General features: G+C 41.0%; 1 protein-coding gene and 1 long non-coding RNA gene across 6 annotated transcripts in view; one reads left to right on the plus strand and one right to left on the minus strand.

Annotated features, from left to right (window-relative positions):
• uri (unconventional prefoldin RPB5 interactor) overlaps positions 1 to 21,149 on the minus strand; it is a 203,857-nt gene that overhangs the window by 99,524 nt on the left and 83,184 nt on the right. For all 5 annotated transcript variants that reach the window (XM_067082933.1, XM_067082930.1, XM_067082931.1 and 2 more), the window contains exon 5: positions 17,110 to 17,256. In XM_067082933.1, the coding sequence (XP_066939034.1) occupies positions 17,110 to 17,256 (147 nt within the window). The remainder of the gene's footprint in view (positions 1 to 17,109; positions 17,257 to 21,149) is intronic.
• Positions 13,015 to 14,664, plus strand: LOC136826042 (uncharacterized). The gene is made up of 7 exons (XR_010849510.1): positions 13,015 to 13,235; positions 13,359 to 13,450; positions 13,566 to 13,648; positions 13,743 to 13,809; positions 13,933 to 14,006; positions 14,165 to 14,232; positions 14,441 to 14,664. It is a non-coding gene; the product is annotated as an uncharacterized lncRNA (long non-coding RNA).

Genomic DNA, 21,149 nt, shown 5'->3' on the forward strand with positions numbered 1-21,149 from the left:
AGTTTTCCATTACTTTTTGGTAAGCTCTACATCATTCCTGCAGGATCTGGAGCCTTTTCCTTTTCCATCTTCCCAAAAGACCTCCTAATCTCTTCATATGTTACCATAATTCTTTAATAGTCCTTCCATCATGTCAACATTCCTATGTTTACATTCACTCTCTTCATTAGGTAGATTTCCAAAGCTGCCTTCACCATCCCATTAGTCTTATCTTCTCAATTCTATATTCTTGAATTTCATCTTGCATTTACTATGCACCTTTTCCATTTTCCCTCATCTATTTCACTACCCTGAATTTTTTCCCTTAACTGTGTTGAGATTCTTATTCCATTCCTTCCACAGCTTTTTCCTGGCCATACACCTGTGTGTATGTGGCATGTAAGAGTGTGTGTGTGTGTGTGTGTGTAAGTAAAATGCAATACAGTAAATGCCCTGTATTCGCAGGGGATGCGTATCCCCCCCCGAATAGCTAAAATCCACGAATACTTAAATCCCCTCCAAAAACACTTAGAACTACCTATTTTGATAGTTTAAACACAAAAAAAAAACTCTAAAAATGCTTATACCTGAGTATTTTAATAGCTTTATCACAAAAAGTGCATTTAGTCATGAAAATGATACGAAAATACAGTAATTAGTGAATAGTTCCTCAGTGAAAAATACTGCGAATGGGCGAATTTTCCGCGAATAACGGGTAGATATGTTCCACAGAGAACAGGTTTTGACGTAGGAAAAATGAAGTTTTCATAATAAAACTAATATTGTAATACTTACCTGAACACCTGAATTAGCCCTTAATCCCACCAGCCCGAACAACTCTCAACTACCCATCCCACTATAGTGGGAATTTTAACAGCCAGCGTTACCAACGCTGCAGGTAAAATCTGTCACTTGAGCTACCATAACAAACGGTTGGCAACGCTGACACAGGTGTGCGCTGACACATCCCATTCTCGTCAACTGCTTTATTCAAGGTCAAAATTGATGTGGGGAAGGAGGGTGGGAATCATTCAGGTGTTCAGGTAAGTATTACAATATTAGTTTTATTATGAAAACTTCATATTGCAATACACTCCCTGAACACCTGAATTAGCCCGATTAACAACATTTAGAGGAGGAGGGATCAATTCTATTGCACACCCCTTTGACAACCGCAGAGATGGTAGTTCACCAATCTGCTCTGCATAAGATATCCATTTAGCCAAACACTCACCATATCAATCAATGGTTTCAGTGAAGAGACCTGTTGGAGAGTACTTTGATCGAATCAGGTCAGTACTCTCGGCTAGGATACCTATCTAGTTAAACACTCACCTTATCAATCGTTGCTTTTGGTGATGAGACATGATGGAAAGTACTTTGATCGCCCGTCAGGTCCGTACTGTCTCAGTCCATCGACCTCCCATGTGGTTCTTCAGAACCTCTCATGTATGGAGGAGTACGGTGACCTCCCATGTGGCTATTCATAGCCTCTCATGTATGGAGGGAAAAGAAGCAGTGTGCCGAGCCGCTGATCCTCCGGATAAGGTCCGACGATCGACGAGCGAAGAAGTATCTCGGTGCCGACGAAATAGCCAAGCCTACTAGAGTACCCCCTTGGACTCTCGTAGGGAAACTATCAAAGACTAAGATACTTAAAACGTACTAAACCTAAGTTCATGTGATTATATTATCACTGTTGCCTAAGAATTCCAAAGACTAAAAGGAATTCCTCTATCTGGTTAACCTAAGAATCTCTTCACTATGCGACTACCGCATCAGCTAAATAAACACCCCTAGAAAATAGACTTCGCTGATAACGTGGCCTAGGAGAATAACCCTCCGCACTAAGCGAATACCACCTCAGCTAAATGAACGCACCTTAGATAATAGACTTCGCCGCTACACAAGCAAAATAGTGCGACATCTCATGATCTCGGAGTCATTGGTGTTGCTACTGTTGTTACTACTACAACTATAAACTGAAGTTTGATGTTCGACGCGCGTTCTGACATTCAAACAGATTGTGGACAATGAAGCCCCGCCCACAAAGTCAGGCTCAAACAGACTTCCTTCAAACCGTTCGACAATGTGTTCGACAACCAAATACCCGATTCACACATTCGAACATCACTTCAAACACAGGTCTGCGAACCGCGTTCGACGAACCGTTGACCGTGTAAACCCCCCTTAAGAGAATAACCCTCCGAACCTCCGCGTTAATACCCCCCTCAGCTAAATGAATGCACCCTACATAATAGACTTCGCCGCTAAACGCTGTGAGGCGAATCGAACATCACTAAGTAAAATGAGTAAACACTGAGACGCCGGGCAGACTTCCAAGTAGCTGCTTCCAGAATAGACGGCAGTAAATAATTCCTGGGAAAAGGAAGATGAATTGGACATACTCCAAATACTGTGCGGTCGGGAAAATACAGAGCTGAAGACGACGAAGAACAACCCTGAGAAGCCCTCCGAAAGAAACTAATCACATCCTCTGACAGTGGACGGGAAGGATTCGAGGAGACACAAGTGTGTGCGGAAGTGGAAGGAGTTTCGCAACCCTTGATAAACAGACTTTAATGCTCCCCACGGACATAAAGGTATCTCCGCTGGATCACCAGTAATGAACACTTGCAGATAAAGAACTTTAAACGAACGAGGCAGAGTTTTAACCTCCAACTCTGTCGTCGCCGCAAATTCCGGAAGACAGACAAATATGTATCATTCTCGCACAGGAACCCAACTTAGAAACTGCCTGAAGCTCACCCAACCCTTTAGCTGAAGCTAAAGCCGTAAGAAAAGGCAACTTCTCAGTGTCTTAACGTTATAGTTTCAATAGGTTCAAAGGCTGGGGAAAGCAAGATAAATATTGAAATACTTCCAATAAGTCCCAATAAGGGCGGCCGAGTCGGCAAAAACAGGACGTTCAATCTTACAAGAACTTACTCAACGATTATCTTACTACTTGAAACTTCAGGAATGTGGAAACTAAATATACCGCTAATTGTTGAGCGGTAGTCAGCAATGGCCGAATCTGAAAGACTTGATTTTCCGGAGGAATAAAGGAAAATCTGCTATTTTGGCTAAGGAAGGTCAAGAGATGGAATGACCTTCCTTACGACACAAACTTCTATACCATTCTAGCTGAACCTGGTAAGGCTTATGGGTTGACTTAATCTAAAATAAAACTATTTAAGCACAGTTTTAGGGGGTCCGGACTGTTTAGCGGCTCTCTCTACAGTTGCCTTGCAACTAGGTCCAGCACGCGAGGGTTTGGAAAATAACAGAAAGAATGCGGTCGTCTGAGAAATAGTAGTTTCGCATTGGTAGGGACAACGGAACTTCCATAGGAAGCTCTAGGAGTTCCGGAAACCAAGCGTGTTATGACGAGCTATTGGAGTCCAGGTCATCTTGACACTCCCGTAATTTCCCTATTACTCGATTAATGAGACCGGATGGAGGAAAGGCGTACACTTGCATGTGATTCCAACTTGTAACGTCACCTTGGTGACTACTGAAATGGGGATACCATTAGAGAAATAATCCGGAAGACGATGGTTTAATCATGTCGCGAATAAGTCGACAGTTGCTGGTCACTTCCGGAGAACTTGACATATTACCTCCAGAGTCAAAGTCCACTCTCCCCCCCAATACCTGAACGAGAGCGACCTAGCGAATCTGCCCATACTTTAAGACTTCCGATATAAACTGGGGAAGAAGAGACACTTTCGTTCTTTGCACCCTCTCAGGACTATGTGCTATAGTATAGTATTGAGTTCTGTGAGCCTGTTCCCCTCCAAGTTCTTCAGATACGACACGGCAATTACGCTGTCGCTAAACATAGCCACTACTCTGTAGCGCACTAAGACTGAGAACAACTGAGGGTTTCCTTTACGGCATTGATTTTCCCGAAGATTTATTGACTGCTCTCGTTCCGAGGCCTGGATTCCTCCAAGGTTGATTCCCAACCTTGATCTGAGGCATCTGTGTACAGATGAACGTCAGGAAGAGGGGAGTTGATAGACCTTACCCCTGTCAGATGCATTTCTGACTACCACAAACGATCCAACAGGCAAGAATCGCTCCCGACTATAACAGCGTTCTCGTTGTGGAAGTCCCAGCGATTCCTGAGACATACCTGAAGCGAGGGCGCATTCGGACACGAGACCCAGGAATTAAAAGAGAGAGAGAGAGACATTCTCCCTAAGAAGATTCTCCAAGCTGGTAATGGCCGTTCCGTTGGACGGGAACCCTTCTGTCTGTGAAGGACCGATTGGACTCTCTCTAGGGTTGTGAAAACCCTCAGAGGAAGAGAGATAATCCGCTTACCTGAATATGTTATGAATTCCATAGAATTCCCTCGCTCTTACTAGCTCCTCTGGAGAGGAGGCCAGTTAAACGATCGTCTAGATACTTCAACACTCTGTATCGTCTAGATACTTCAACACACTGTATCGTCTAGATACTTCAACACTCTGTATCCTCGACGATGCATAATTGCCGACACCGGAGACATGAGTTAGAAGAAACCATGTTCGTCATACTGGCTACGTCATCATCCTTGAACAAGAATTAGCTAAGGCTAATGGTGTTCTAAGCAATCCCTCTTATGAACGTCCGGATACTGAGGGGGAAGATGACCAAGATAGAAATTTCGACTTTCCTGCTCCAAACGTCGTAGACGAAGCCAACGCTTTCGCCTGGTGAGCCAAACCCCTCGAGAAAATAATTAGGTTGCCAACAGCCAAGGATCCGAAGGGACATGGCCGTCACTCTTTAGAACCCGCATTATAATAACTTGAACCGCATCCAGAAAGAATGCGCAAGAGCCTCAGTCTGATTGCGCAACACATACCCCCAAGCACCTGTTCCCTAAGAGAAGACCCTACGAGCTGAAACGACGCCGGAGACAAACAGGAATGCCTCAACCGATTCGTTGAGGGCAACCTGACACCTGCGAAGGATTACCTGGAACTGCAAAGAAATCGTCCTACTCGGAGAGAGAAGAGAAGAGTGCTGTCTATTAGAATCAACTGCCGATGCTAGCTTTTAACATCCCCTTCCTCCAAAGCCTGGCTAACCCGATTGAACCAAACCAGCCAACACGAAAAAGAGGCAGCAGCTGGTTTAGTGTCATAAAAACCTCAAAATCGGGAGGTCCGGAGCTCTTGCTTGAGGGTACGATGAAGTAACATACTCAATCCTATGTTTGTAATCGTACTGCTAGCAAGAGGACATTCTAAGTCCACCAGAATCTCCTGCACCTACGGATAAGAATCCTGTTCCGCAATGTCCGAACGGTCTAAGACCGACAAAGGAGGAGGCACTGGACGAAGCCCCGCACAACGATGAAGAGTCCGCAATCGGACCAACCTAACCTGAATGCTGCGCACCCGCACCTTATCGGGTACCCAGAGCTGAATCCGCATTGTTGGACCCGCCGGGAAGAGAAAGCTAAACCGATAAAACCCCGGAGCCGATTTCCCATTATTACCAAGGGGAAGACAAGTGAGAGTAGCCAAACCAGCATTGTTAAATCTTGGGGGAGGATGCGCAAACGAAACCGCTGTAGAGGGACGGAAGATGATGAAGGAGGGAGAATGAAAGAGGTAGAAGCTAGCCTGAGTTACCGCCACGGAAAATGCTGGCGATGAAAGCCGCGGACCGCTAGAAGAAGGTACCGCAGGCTCCGCCAAAACCGCGGAGCGCAAACCCGAACTGGAATCGACGGAAAAACCCTGTGAAATAACTGATACTATTGGGACAGCCGCATGAAGCTGAAGCAAGGAGTTGCACATACCCGAGGGATGGAACAAGAGACCCCTGTGGCCAAAATCTGCCGAACAGGGTTTTCGCCTGTCCGGAAGCTGCTCCTACTGGAGAAGACTGTACTAAGGAAGGAAAAGGCGGGAGGCATAGGAATAGCAGACGCATAAAAAAGTTACCTGAGAGGAGGAAAACCAAAATCGAAGGAAGAGGGAAAACGGAAGATGCAGAAGCCGCAGGAAAGACCGGAGCAGAAGAAGAAAGGGCCGAAGAGGAGACTGAAAAGGGAGTAACAATGTGGGAGCAGGAGATGAAGCGACAGATAACGAAGAAAACTTAGAACAAAAAAAAGGAAAGAAGGTACACCGAATCTGGCCCCCCCTCAATAATCCTGAAAACATATCCGACATGAATTCTGGACACTACAGTGTCACATACTCTCTAATGTTAGAGAAAACATTCGAGAAAAAAATATAACCTCTCGCCAAGGTCAATACCCTTCGAAAAACAGTAGGAAGTGAGTTAGAAGCGAAAGCAGAAGGATTCTGCCCCACCGTAACTGAAAGATTGACTTGAGACTAAGCCAGATCAAAAGAAGAAATAGAGAAACTCTTGTCAGAGCACAAAAATCACTCAAACCCAAAACCAGAACCCGTTCAGGAGAACGACACTGCATCGTTAAAACCTTCTCCTAACTACCAAACCCAAACCTATCCTCTTTTATGACACCTAGATCTTGATCCTAACATTATCAACATTAAATTTATCAATATTACAAGGGGGTTGGGGATCCTTCACTGCCTGCTCCTCACCGAGGGGGCCGGCAGACCTACCCACTCGGAGGCTTGCAGTTCTGCCATTACCCTCAGCACCCGTTAGGGCTGGTTCTGGAACAGGCAGGGGAGCTGAAAAGGAAGAAGAATTAGACATCCTAATATGACTATTATCCATATCTGAGAAATGTTGAAGAAGACTAGCTATTGAATTTTCCTTACTAATTGCAATCCTATTCTCTATCTGTTTGACTACCACTGAACTCGCTAAATCCATCAATTGATCTGTAGCAGAAGTCTGAGACACTTGAGGCAACGAGAATCTGACCGACGTCTACCGCCGTTACTAGCCCAAAGACTTGCGATGACGAATGTAATCATCCCTCTCTTGTGCCTTCCAATGGGAACATTCATCGCAATGAGTCTGGACATCACAATTAACCTTCCTACATACCTGACGGAATGTCTATCGTGTCTCAAGGTACTCATCCATCTTTGCAGGAAGAAGAAGCAATGAGCGCCAGAGTCCGCCGTCGTAGGCAGTCAAGGCCGACGTCGAAGCCGATGGCACAGTAGAGAAGGTGAAAAGTCCGTGACGCACAATCGGGACCGGGAACCAGCGAGTCCAAATCCAAAAGACATTCCACGTTGAAGATATCCAGAAAATCCAGATATCCAGAAAATCCAGGAGAAAAACCGTTAAATCCAATCCAGGTCTTCACCACGAGTCCAAAATACAAAGAGAAGTCGGGCAATAGGATTAAAACCTCGCACTGCAGAAGGAAACAACCTTCCAGCAGCGCGAACAAAAAGCAATTGACGAAAATGGGGCGTGTCGGCGCACACCTGTGTCAGCGTTGCCAACCGTTTGTTATGGTAGCTCAAGTGACAGATTTTACCTGCAGCGTTGGTAACGCTGGCTGTTAAAATTCCCACTATAGTGGGATGGGTAGTTGAGAGTTGTTCGGGCTAGTGGGATTAAGGGCTAATTCAGGTGTTCAGGAAGTGTATTGCAATACCTATTTTTGTTAGTCGCTGTTGAGTCCTCAAAGGAGTTACCTTCCATGGTCTACCAGAGCTCCATGGTGACCAAACTAATATCAAAGAATTCTCTTCTAATTTAGTTGGTCTTTTGGCCAGGTATTGTGTTGTAATGATTAACATTCTAGGACAAGAACTCCACTGTAGTCCTGAGTTCTTGTCCTTCGCTGGTTCGAGCCCATGGGACGACGAACTTATTATCAACTAAAAAATTCCCCTTCGGTAACATATATGAAAATATATTATTTCCAAGGTAGAGCGAATTGGATATTAATCCTTAAACGCCTACTGGACGTATCATACGTCGACTAAAATTGTCTGTTGGGTGTCAAGTGGACGTACCGTACGTTGACTACAAAAAATTTCAACCTTCGGTCAACTTTGACTCGACTGAAATGGTCGAAAAACGCAATTGTAAGCTAAAACTCTTACATTCTAGTAATATTCAATCATGTACCTTTATTTGGCAACAAATTGGAAGTCTCTAGCACAATATTTCGATTTATGGTGAATTTTTGAAAAAAACTTTTTCCTTACGCCCGCGCGGTAACTCAGCCGAACATCTTGGAAATTCTTTCGTCATTTTGTCGTAATTTTTGCACTGTTTTATATTAGCCGTTACATAAAGTTTTATATATGAAAATGTGTGCAATTTCATGTAAAATACAGCAAAATACAACCCATGGTTGTAGCTTTTATCAGTTTGGAAATATTTTCATATAAATCACGATAACTGCCAAAAATTTCAACCTTCGGTCTACTTTGACTCAACCGAAATGGTAAAAAAAACGCAATTGTAAGCTAAAACTCTTACATTCTAGTAATATTCAATCATTTACCTTCATTTTGCAACCAATTGGAAGTCTCTAGCACAATATTTCGATTTATGGTGAATTTTTGAAAAAAAACTTTTTCCTTACGTCCGCGCCAGAAATTCTTTTGTCACGTTGTCGTAACGTTTGCACCGTTTTATATTAGTCGTTACATAAAGTTTATATATGGAAATGTGCGCAATTTCATGTAGAATACAACAGAAAATAACTCATGGTTGTAGCTTTTATCAGTTTTGAAATATTTTCATATAAATCACAATAACTGCCAAAATTTCAAGCTTCGGTCAACTTTAACTCGACCGAAATGGTAAAAAAACGCAATTATAAGCTAAAGCTCTTACATTCTAGTAATATTCAATCATGTACCTTCATTTTGCAACAAATTGGAAGCCTCTAGCACAATATTTCGATTTATGGTGAATTTCTGAAAAAAAAAACTTTTTCCTTATGTCTGCGCGCGGTAACTCGGCTGAACATCTCAGAAATTCTTTCGTCATGTTGTCGTAATATTTGCATCGTTTTACATTAGTCGTTACATAAACTTTTATATATGAAAATGTGCGCAATTTCATGTAGAATACAACAGCACATAGCTCATGGTTGTAGCTTTTATCAGTTTTGAAATATTTTCACATAAATCACGATAACTGCCAAAATTTCAACCTTCGGTCAACTTTAACTCGACCAAAATGGTAAAAAAACGCAATTGTAAGCTACAACTCTTACATTCTAGTAATATTCAATCATTTACCTTCATTTTGCAATAAATTGGAAGTCTCTAGCACAATATTTCGATTTATGGTGAATTTTTTAAAGAAACATTTTCCTTACGTCCGCGCGGTAACTCGGCCGAACATCTCGGAAATTCTTTTGTCACGTTGTCATAATATTTGCACCGTTTTATATTAGTCGTTACATAAAGTTTTATATGTGAAAATGTGTGCAATTTCATGTACAATACAACAGAAAATAACTCATGGTTGTAGCTTTTATCAGTTTTGAAATATATTCATATAAATCACGATAAATAGAAAAATTCGACTTTCGGTCAACTTTAACTCAACCGAAATGGTCGAAAACTGCAATTGTAAGCTAAAACACTTACAGTCTAGTAATATTCAATCAATTAGCTTCATTTTTCAACAAACGGGAAGTCTCTAGCACAATATTTCGATTTAAGGTGAATTTTTGAAAAAAACATTTTTTTACATCCGCGCGTTATGAATTCATGCATCATTTTGTGATAATATTTTCTCTGTGTTGCTTTGATTGTTTTACAATTTGTTATATACCAAAATCATTGCAATTTAGTGTACATTACAAAGAAAAAAAAATAACCGGTTAGCTCTAACCGTTTTCCTCACAGCGCCATTTGTATAAAATTATATATGAAAAATTTTTTTTTGTGCTGTCATATATTTCAATATTTATATGTGATAATGATATTTTTTTTCATTTCTGATGGTTGCATACTAAACTTCAGGCAATGACAAAAAAAGGAGCCAAAAATGAACTCTTAATCTTAAAAACTAAGCGTGCTGTGATTTTTTGAAAAAAACTTTTTTCCGCTTCGGCGCTAGCTCCTGAACGCCGCCGGCATACGGGAGACGTTTTTGTAAATAGAGGCTCGGTGTTTAAGGGTTAAAGGACGTTTGTAGCTTACTGATTGTATATGAATCACAGCGATGTGATAAAAAGTCATAATATGGCTGCGTGTGACAAACGCACTACACGGTCAACATGGCAGAGGTGGGTGGATATCGTCTCCAAATACAAACACCTGAGTTCGACGGGGATTTGTACAGGCGGTCCCCGGCTTACGACGGTTCCGGCTTACGACGTTCGGGTTTACGACGGTTTTTCAGATATATTCATTAAAAAATCCAGGCCGGCTTACGACGTTTGTTTCGAGTTTTCTGACGCAGCCCGTTTGGCGCAGCCTGTTTACGACGCTTTTCAATTACGTATATTTATAAAAAAATCCGTTTCTGGTTTAACAGTAATCATCAAAAATCAGTTTCTGGTTACAATTATTAAAATACATTGCAAGGTTATGACTTTTTTTCGGCGCTTTTACGCGCTTGTAAGCGGAACTAGTTTCGTGAGCGTAGCTGCGCTCTGTATGTAACTGCATTGGTACTGTACAGTAGTTGACGGACAACGACCTTCCTGGGTCGATCACGCAGGCGTGGCGTAACAATACCAAACAACCCTTTCCTCACTCACGTGTTTGCCTCCGCAGAGTTAGGTACGTTGCCTCATTGTTGCTTTTCTTTAGCTGCAGTTTTTCGTGAATTGTGCCTTCACTATGGCTCCAAAATGGCAGAATGTATCATCTGATGCTAGTGCATCCAAGAAGCCGAGGAAGAGCATCACCATGGAAGTCAAGTGCGGCGTAATTAAGCGTTCGGAGAAGGGTGAAAGTAACACCGAGATAGGCCGTGCCTTGGGCCTTAGCAGAACGGCGGTTGTTACCATAGTGAAGGACAAGCAGCGTATTCTGAAACATGTGCAAGACGCTGCACCAATGAAGGCAACGGTGATTAACGTGAAGCAACGTAGCCAGAACGTAGTGGAGATGGAGAAGTTATTGTTGATCTGGCTGGAAGACCAGAACCAACGGCGTGTTCCAGTGAGCCTGAGTGTGATTCAAGAGAAGGCTAGGGAGCTGCATGCGGCAGTGGTGAAGAAAAATGGGAAGGCAGTGCTAGTGAAGAATTTTCCGCCAGTAGGGGTTGGTTTAACCGCTTCAAGGCTCGTGCAAATTTGCACAATGTGAAGTTGCAAGGTGAAGCTGCTAGCGCTGATGACGTAGCAGCAGAAAGTTTCCCTAGTGGTTTGGCTGAGATAATTAGGGAAGGTGGTTACACTGCTGACCAGGTATTTAATGTAGATGAGACAGGGTTATTTTGGAAAGAATGCCAAATCGTACATACATTTCCAAGGAGGAGAGGTCAGCACCAGGCCATAAAGCTGGTAAGGAGAGGCTGACTTTACTCTTTGGGGGAAATGCTAGTGGCGATTTGAAGCTTAAGCCCTTGCTAGTGTACTTGGCAGAAAATCCCAGGGCTTTTAAGGGCATTTTCAAGAGTCAACTCCCCGTCATTTGGAAGTCCAATAAGAAAGCTTGGGTTACCTTGATGGTCTTCGAGGACTGGTTCAATGACCACTTTGTGCCCGCAGTGGAAAGGTATTGTGCCTCGAAGGGTCTGCCTTTTAAGGTCCTGCTTGTCTTAGACAATGCCCCTGGTCACCCGGCTAATCTTAGTAATATGAACCCTAATGTGAAGGTGGTGTATCTACCACCAAATACTACATCCCTCATACAGCCGATGGACCAGGAGTCATTGCTAACTTCAAGGCATACTACCTGAGGAGGACAATACGCACTGCTTTACGGGCCGTTGAAGGTAACAAGGAGTTGACTCTGAAAGATTTTTGGAAGGGCTACAACATTGCAGATGCTGTGACGAACATCGCACGTGCTTGGGACGAAGTAAAGGTGTCGACTCTGAATGGTGCGTGGAAGAAACTGTGTCCCCAGTTTGTGAATAGTTTTAAGGGGTTTGAGCAGGCAGAAGATGTTGAGGCTGTGACAAGGAAAATTGTTGGGCTAAGCAAGAGGCTGAAACTGGACTTGGAAGCTGAGGATGTCACCGAGCTGCTGGCATCCCACGGAGAGGAATTGTCATCGGAGGACCTCATTGAGCTGGAGAAGCAGATGATCAAGGAGGAGGAAGAGGCACCACAACCAAAGGTCAAGGAATTAACAATCAAGGGCTTGACAGAGGGTTTTGCTCACCTGGAGAAATGTTTGGCAGCATTTGAGGGTGAGGACCCTAACATTGCCAGGTTTGAGAGGATTCGCAGAGGAATGCTGGATCTTACTACGTGCTACAGGGAGGCTAGACTCTTTCTTCGTGAAGAAGTCTTCAGCACCACCTGCCACTCCTAGTCTAGGTAAGGATTTCTCAACTTTATTTTTATTAACTGCTGTAATATAAATTGTTATAACTTGTAATAATATTTATAAAAATGTTACTGCAATTTATATTTACATACTGTAGATACACAGCATAACCCAATAAATTTTATCATTTGTATCATTGCAGAAGTGACTCTAATCCAGATTCCCCAGAACCTCTACCTGGCTATGAATCAGAACCTGAGCCTGAACCTGTACCTGCAGTAACCTCCCCAGCAGCTTTTCCAGCTCTATCAGGTAAGGAATTCCTAAGTGTTTAATTTTTATAATTTTCATGCATGAAATCATTTGTACATACAGTACTGTACATATGGTATAAATTTTATATTTACTATCGCATAACCTAATTTATTTCATTATGTGCCATTCCAGATCTCTTTGGTAGTGATGACAGTCCTGACCCCCTGAAGAATTCCAGGGTTTTGAAGTTCTGGGACCTCCTGTCTCCTCTCCAACTTCACCAGGTAAGGAATTCTTAATGTTTTTTTAATGTTTTATAAATTTTTATAAATGTTACAAAAAGTGTACTGCACTTCACCCACTGTACAGTACACTATTGCTTTAGTATTTGCTGTAACTTTACATAATCATTATCATTCCAGATCCACATGTTACAGCCTCCTCCCGGCCCAACTCAGCTGACCTTATCCCTCTCCAGCCCCATCAGGTAAGGATTTCATGACTTTTTTTCTTTCAAATCACTTTATAAAACTGTATACAGTACAGTAGCTTATTGCATACATACCCCTGTGTGGTAATTTCTATCTTTTATCATTCCACAAATGACAGGTGTCCCCTGCTCAACTCCAAATTCACCTGCACCAGTAGCACCTGCACCCATTTCATGTCCACCAGGTAAGGAATTCTTCACTTTTAGAAATTTCTATTAGCCTACATTGTTTTAAATTGTGTTATTATACTTATACAGTACAGTACAGTACTGCTGTGTACAGTATCATTTCTATCTTTTCATTGCAGACTCCCAAGCACCTGCAGATGCCACACCATAGCCCCCCTGTTCTCATCTACCATATGCCCATCCCAGTAAGCAAGCCAACCACTAGAATTTGGTAAGAACACTTTCTGTTTTATAAATTGTTATACATTTTATAAAATTAGTGTACTGTTTATGAAATCCACAGAAGTACTTTATTCTAATCTTTATCATGTACATTATCATTCCAGACTGACATGCACCTTTAACCTGACCTCTACTGGAACTGTACAAAACCTTCCTCATGTAGCCTACATCTTTCAAATCACTCAAGGTATTGAATTCTTCACTGTTTTTAATGTTATAAATGGTCATATGTACAGTACATTTGATAAATATAAAGTAACGTCTTCATTCTAATATTCCAGACTGCCCAGCACCTTTACTAGAGCTCCCTCATCCTCGCCTCCATCTTCTAAAAATCACTGAAATTAGGTAAGGCATTCATATTTTTATTTTGTACTGTTGAACATAGGTTTGTGAAATACCTGAACTGATACAGAACAGTGTAACACATACAGTACAAACTCTGCAGCAATTTTATCCTTATCATTGCAGGCTCCCCACGCATACAATCTCCATCTCCCCAACCTAGCCTGCGGTTGTAACAGCTTTGACAATCACTGAATGAGGTAAGGAATTCCGAACTCTTTATAATTTTTATATATTTATTATTCTACTGTAAAATACTGACTGTTCTGTATTTATACAGTACAGTACTGTACTTTGTTGCATGCAGGACTACTGTACAGTATTATATGTACACTAATACTAAATTTTTACATTCCAGAATCCCCCTGAATCATGAGGCCACACCATTTTTCCAGGGTTAAGAAGCACGGGGTTTCCAAAATAAAAGTAAGGAATTCACTTTTTTTTTTTATCTTTTATAAACTCTTTGGTATAAATTACAGTACAGTACAGTGTACTGTACACCTGTGTTACTGTATAACATGTTGTATTTTACTTTTGTGCAGTATATGTACAGTACTCTATACTTTACTGCATACAGGATTTACTGTACAGTACTGTACTTTGTAGTAAATTGTAAATTTTTACATTCCAGAACCACCAGTTTTGGATACACACCACATCAAAATGTAGGTAAAACATCAAGAAACAACATGCAGTATACCCAAAGGATTAAAAGTAAGGCTTTCATAACTTTTGTTTCAAATTTTTATACAATTTTCTGGCGTCGTATGCCATCGTTCCGCTTTACGACGATTTTCGGGTTACGACGCGGCGCAAGAACGGAACCACCGTCGTAAACCGGGGACTGCCTGTATATGGGAGCCGATATCCACTTCTACCTCACTTTCTGGCCGTGTGGGTTAATGCGTCCACTGTAGTCCTGAGTTCTTGTCCTTCGCTGGTTCGAGCCCACGAAACGACGGACTTATTATCAACTAAAAAATTCTCCTTCGGTAACATATATGAAAATATATTATTTCCGAGGTAGAGCGAATTGGATATTAAAGGACGTTTGTAGCTTACTGATTGTATATGAATCACGGTGATGTGATAAAAAGTTATATATATATATATAATATATATATATATATATATATATATATATATATATATATGGTGTGGATGTCTGCTTCTACCAGAGATTCATCTCTTGTAGATAGAGTGGTTTGTGGTGGTAAGTTTCTGTTTTCTAATAGTAGCAGTTATGATTTGGACCACTAATAGATGGTCTTTTGTGTGTCAATTTTTTGTAAATTGTATTTCAACAAAGATCTTTCACATTCACAATTGATCCCTGATCCCCTTTATCTGCTGAGAGCAACCTCACTGAACAGTAACACCAATATGCAGTATGCAATGCATTATTACCTTGATACTATTCTTCCTGCATTCTAATACATTTTTATCTATTTATCTATTTATATATACACAGGCAGTCCCCAGTTATCGGCAGGCTCAGTTATCGGTGATCTGGTTTTACAGGGATTGTTTAGCGATGAAAATCAGCAATTTTCGGCACCGAAAATCACTGATTTCCGCTTACCGGTGCCGATAATTGGGTATTGGTGCCAATACATGCCTAACAGAGGTGCCGATAACTGAAAATCGGCAATCAGCACCGAAAATGGCCAAATAAGAGCCGAAAATGGCCGATTTTCGGCTATCATCAAACCGTCAGAACGGAACCCCTGCCGGTAACTGGGGACTGCCTGTATGTATGTATGTATGTATGTATGTATGTATATACATATATAATATATATATATATTTATGCTACACTTTAATGAAATATAAATTGCTGTACCATAAACATATAAGCAAGACACTAAACAAACTCCAGGAAGTTCACAACGCCATCGAATGAGTGTGTACATGTATGTAGGTGTTGCCATATTTTTAGCTTTACTGGATTTTACTGCACTGTATTTCATTACAAGCTGTCACACATATTGGAACAGTACACAAGAGTAATACTTTATCACTGATGATTTTTCATCTTTAGACACCATAAAAATATTTAAAATGCAAACTTCATATGTAAGCAAGACAAAACCAAACAGGCTTTAGCAAGTTTACCAATGGCATGGAATGAATGAGAGTGTGCATGGGTACGTACCCTATGCACATGATTATATTTATCTTTTGGTTTGGAAAAATAAAAAATGAGAAAATACAGTAAATTACAAACAAGATTAGTGTAGCATAAATATACAAAAAGTACTGTAAAGGAGTATGCGTATGTTACTGTACTTAGGGCCCTCCTCTCCCATGTTGCCCAGCCATCCAACCCCTCACACTGTGGGAACTTCTTGAGGCCTTCCCCACCCCCCAAAAACCCTTTGTCAGTTTTTTTTTTTTTTTTTAGTGTAAGCAGTGTTACCAGCATTTCCTAAGGCCGCACAACAATGCCAACCACCAGAGATTGGTTTTTTCAAAAATGTTTGAAATTTATATATATTATATATCTTTGGAGCCTTGGTCACTGGTCTGGGTGTGTCGGATAATGTTGAGTTCTGGGTAATGGTGATCCAGATAACTGAAGGATTATTGTGCTGTACTGCAAACATATTTACGCCAAAAGTCGGCTTCCAACGTGCATACAAGAACCTAACCCATTCGGAATGCAACATCTATCTATACGATACTTTAATAAACAGTTATAGCATTTGCTAGTATTGCAATCCAGGAAACAGAATTATCTTATATGGGTTCAGGATATTATTCTTATTACTCCCTTATAGCATTAATCTATATGATGCTGAACTATTATGAATTATTTTGTGCATATCATTATTAGTTAAAAAAAATACAGCACTGTTTCGCAATCAGATACAGTTTTGTAACACAGAGGGCCGTATTGTTTATACTTCAATGTAACTTGCTTTGTTTCAGTGTACACTGCTGATATTCTGGCAAGTAAAATTTAACTTTCAATTTCCTGCAAAACTACCCATCTGAATGAGGAATCTGTATTAGCATTTTTTACCTGATGCATCCATCTTGATTAAAACTATTTAAACCTGAGAATTTTTCAATGATCTGTTCCCCTCGAAATGGCACCTGAATTACAGTTCGGCCACTGGCTTGTCTCAAGTGAACTGTTTGTTATGTACTTTTTCATCAGTCATAGTCCCATATATTTCTTCAAATCAACAAACTGCTTTTCTACTTTACAAATGGAAATATTAAAACTCTCCTAAAAAAAAAAAGAACACTTTCATCCATGAACATAACAAAACAAAAAAAGGTAAATACCCTTACCTTTGCTCCTTTCAAATTCTTCTTCAGTCAACTCCTCAATGATTTCCACCTGATCTTTGCCTTCTTCAAATAAACTGGAGGTTTCCTCTAACCAGTTCTTATGAAGGTTCATTTGAGTTTCTGCAGATTCGATCTTCTCATTGCAATCTGTAAAGAAAATTATACCCTAAGTCATTCTGCACTGTATCTGTTTCACCACAATCCAATCAATCATATATATATCCTCATTCACAGTCTTTTAATGTCTCCTGCCTCAAAAGTCTTTCATTCAACAGAGCATGTGCTAGCTGGACCCTCAGGTACTCATCAATCACTTTCCTCATTTTTTGTTAGTTGGCAAGCACTCATTACAGCTCTGTACAGAATTCACAAGGTCATTTTCTCAATGCAGCGTTGCTACTTAGCAGTGTTATTCATTAGGTAACTCACTGTTCCCTTTCAGTAATTTACACTTCTTTCCTTCCATTATGCGATGAAAGCCTTTAGCAGGTGTCTGCCTCTAAATTCATTTACTTCAAGAATTAAGCTTCTTTGCAGCCATAAGCAATATTCCTGTGTACTCCAGTATTTTTTGCAAGGTCTTGCGTATGATAACACATTTACCTCAAGTTTGGTGTTGTATTCTGAGTGATGAGCACTGACCTGCTAACTAGCTAACAATCAGCTATTTTGTGATAATGCACTAATTTCTTCAGCATTATCAACAATAATCCTGTTTACACACGAATTTTTTGATAGCGGAGCTGCTTCGTCCTCAAAGATTACTCTCATGGTCCCTAGAGGGGCTCCATAGGATTTCAAAAAATTCTCTTCTAGTTGGTCTTGGCCAGTACTGCATAGTGCATGTTGACACTGATAGACAAGAGGGCTCTTTCTCTTGTCTACAGCGGCTGCCTAAGTTCAGTTCCTATCCTTGACCTACAGATGTGGCAACAACACACTGTACGCAGATCATTGTGTCAACCGTGCACCATACCTTTTTCCTCATTCTCTTGGTCTACATAACATGAGGACACACCTAGAATTCATGTGTGTGTATAAGTTCTCCTAGATTGCATTTGGTCATCAAACACTGAAGCAAGTGAAGTACATAGGGTTAAGTTCCGGTGAACATTTTTAGTTTTAAAAATTGTTTAGCTAGTAATGTATTTCACTAAATTTGGGAGCCAGTGTCTCCTGCACAGCGAGAATTAAGTCATTTTGTTTACAGTGCTGTACCACCATTGCTAGTTGACAAACAATGTGTAGTTACATTAAAGTAATACTTTTAAACAGTGTTATTCTTAAAGATCTTTGGTATATGACCTTCTACCTTAGTGGGTATGGATCCTAATAGGGTCCATCTGGGCTACTTAGTAGATATGCTAGGCTACTTTCTTTTAGATTAGTAGCCCAACCAATTCATATAGCTATGTAAAGTCGTTACCGATTTTCTTTTGTGTTCAACTTCCAAACCTTGGTGTTAAGTTAAACCAACTAGTTAATTATAGTAATTAATTACAAACTGCATAATTTTTTGTGATTATAGATGGCTAGTACCAAGTAGTTTCTCATAAATAATGGTTCGTTATATCACTACAAGGCCACTAATATGAAAGACCCACTGATTACATGTGCTGCAGTGAATTGCTCAGTCCACTTTTTGTCAGTGGATATGGCCCATACCACCTGCCATGAACACAGCCCTTCTAAAAATAAAGGGGAATATGGTGAGTTGCCAGATGTGTGAAATTTGTAACATGCTCCTGGCAACAAGTATTAAGAATGAAACAGCTTGCTTGAAGCTGTCTCGTTGGGTCCTAGCTTTCAGTAAGGGTGCAGAAGGAGGAGACTACGTTTCCAACAAAACTCCGGCAGAGTATGTTTCCCTCCATTTCTGAGCAGAACCCATGTTTGGGTCAAAAGTGGAAAGCATTGGTTCCTAGTACCTCCCAGATCAACAACTGTGATGGCGAGGAGGAGTCCTAACTTTGGAGAGTTGTTCCTTTTACCAGATATGAAGTGGATATTGCCACTGAAACTGCTCTGCTGAGTCCAAAAGGACCAGGGACACAGCCCTCAGCTGTACATGAGATACCACAAAAGGAAACCTGTCTCCCATGCAGCTATCAAACAGGATCCACCTAGCCCCGTCTGAAGTGTCCGTATCTTCTGAGGGGTATAGTGAGTCATCCAGGGCTTCTGTTCTTTGGCTGCTGGGCAGTCACAGTACAGCTGCCTGGGAACAATCAGTTTGTGCAAGCTCCCCCTCATAGGGAAATAACGCTTGTTGCATTTGCTGACTTCTGTGAGGAAATTATGAACAGTATAAAGGATGTCCTTGCTACTGAGCATCAATATATCTCAAAGATGTCCTTGCTACTGAAAGCCAATATATCAAAGACGTTATTCATGATTCCAAACAGGAATTCAGGTCAGTCCTGGACACTGAATTAAATATAAGATGAAAGAAATTCTCAGCCTTTAAACAAAAGAATAAAGTGGCTGCACAGCCTGCCTGGGCAGAGTCTGGGTTTAAAGCTACAACTGGTGGCAATAAATAAAGCCAGTTCAGGCTATGAAACTTCAAATCAAAGGATAGTAGGAGCTCCAGTAACCACCCTTGATGATACTGATAATCCTTGGCGCAACACCTCGATGTGTATCTTCTCTCCTGATGGTAAATATACCTTATCAATGAAAGGAAAAAAAAGTTAAGTATACCTTAGTTTTACCAGACCACTGAGCTGATTAACAGCTCTCCTAGGGCTGGCCTGAAGGATTAGACTTATTTAACATGGCTAAGAAACAATTGGTTACTTAGCAACGGGACCTACAGCTTATTGTGGAATCCGAACCACATTATAGCGGGAAATGAATTTCTATCACCAGAAATAAACTCCTCTAACTCTTCATTAGCTGGCTGGAGAGTCGAACTCGGGCCTGGCGAGTGCTAGGCCACAACTCTACCAACTTGCCCAAAATCAAGATTGAAGCTCATCACGTTAAATTTCGGGACGGCAGCATTTCCTGATACTGAATGGCACTTAGTCCCTCCTTCAGTAGGCATTGAGAAACTGCCAAAGGAGACAGTTATCCTACCTATGAAAATAGCACTGAAAGCCATAGAAGAGGACCTTTTATCAGGTCAATGGAAAATGAAGTTTTACATCTATTTTAGATAAGACCCAGCCTTCTATTCTAGAACAGTGGTTCTTAACCTGGGGTACCTGTACCCACAAGGGGTACGAAACCTTAAACCTGGGGGTGCGAGACATGATAGCCAGTGCAATAGTACTATATATATACCATGACAAAGTAAAACATGTATTTTCCTCATTTTTCTCTCACTATAATAGCCTCAATTACTTTTTTAAAAGTAACTGATGACATACGTCTGGCACTTTCAAAGAAAGAACCTCCTTTGAACATCATCATTAAAGAGAAACAACAACAAAAGAGCCACTAAAAATGAGTTGGCGTGCGCTATGTAATATTACTCATAATTACTGTTATAAGGTGCAATCACTGTATCCTACTAATTGACACTTTTCATTTGAAATGAAAAAGCACCTTTGTTCAGTAATTGAATACATCTAATAATTTCTCAGCAAGGTTTGTATCACTAATCATTTTCATATGTTTGTATTGTATTTATATTGGATGGGGGTACAAGAAAAAGGTTAAGAACCATTGCTCTAGCCAAAACCTTTATACAGACCCTATGGGGAGCACTCTATGATTTTCTTGTGTCACATCAAGGCTAGAATGGAAACATGGATGGGTTTTAATAAGTCATTCCACAATGTATCTTCCTTATTACATTCTACCCCCTTCAGTAAGGACCTTTTGGAGGAGTCTGTTTTGGTTCAACTCAGCAAACGAGCCTGACTACAGAACTGTACAATATACGTTCTTGGAAAAGGGGAATCCGCGAAGCAACAGACTCAAGAGTTTCCTCTTCCTAAACCAAAGAAAGTTCGTCATGACTTGGAGGCATACAAGCCTCCAGTTGCCCCTAAAGGATCCTTCCAACAACAACAGATGAAGGGCAACAGCAG

Source organism: Macrobrachium rosenbergii, chromosome 40 (genome assembly GCF_040412425.1).
Source record: "Macrobrachium rosenbergii isolate ZJJX-2024 chromosome 40, ASM4041242v1, whole genome shotgun sequence".
Lineage (NCBI taxonomy): Eukaryota > Metazoa > Arthropoda > Malacostraca > Decapoda > Palaemonidae > Macrobrachium > Macrobrachium rosenbergii.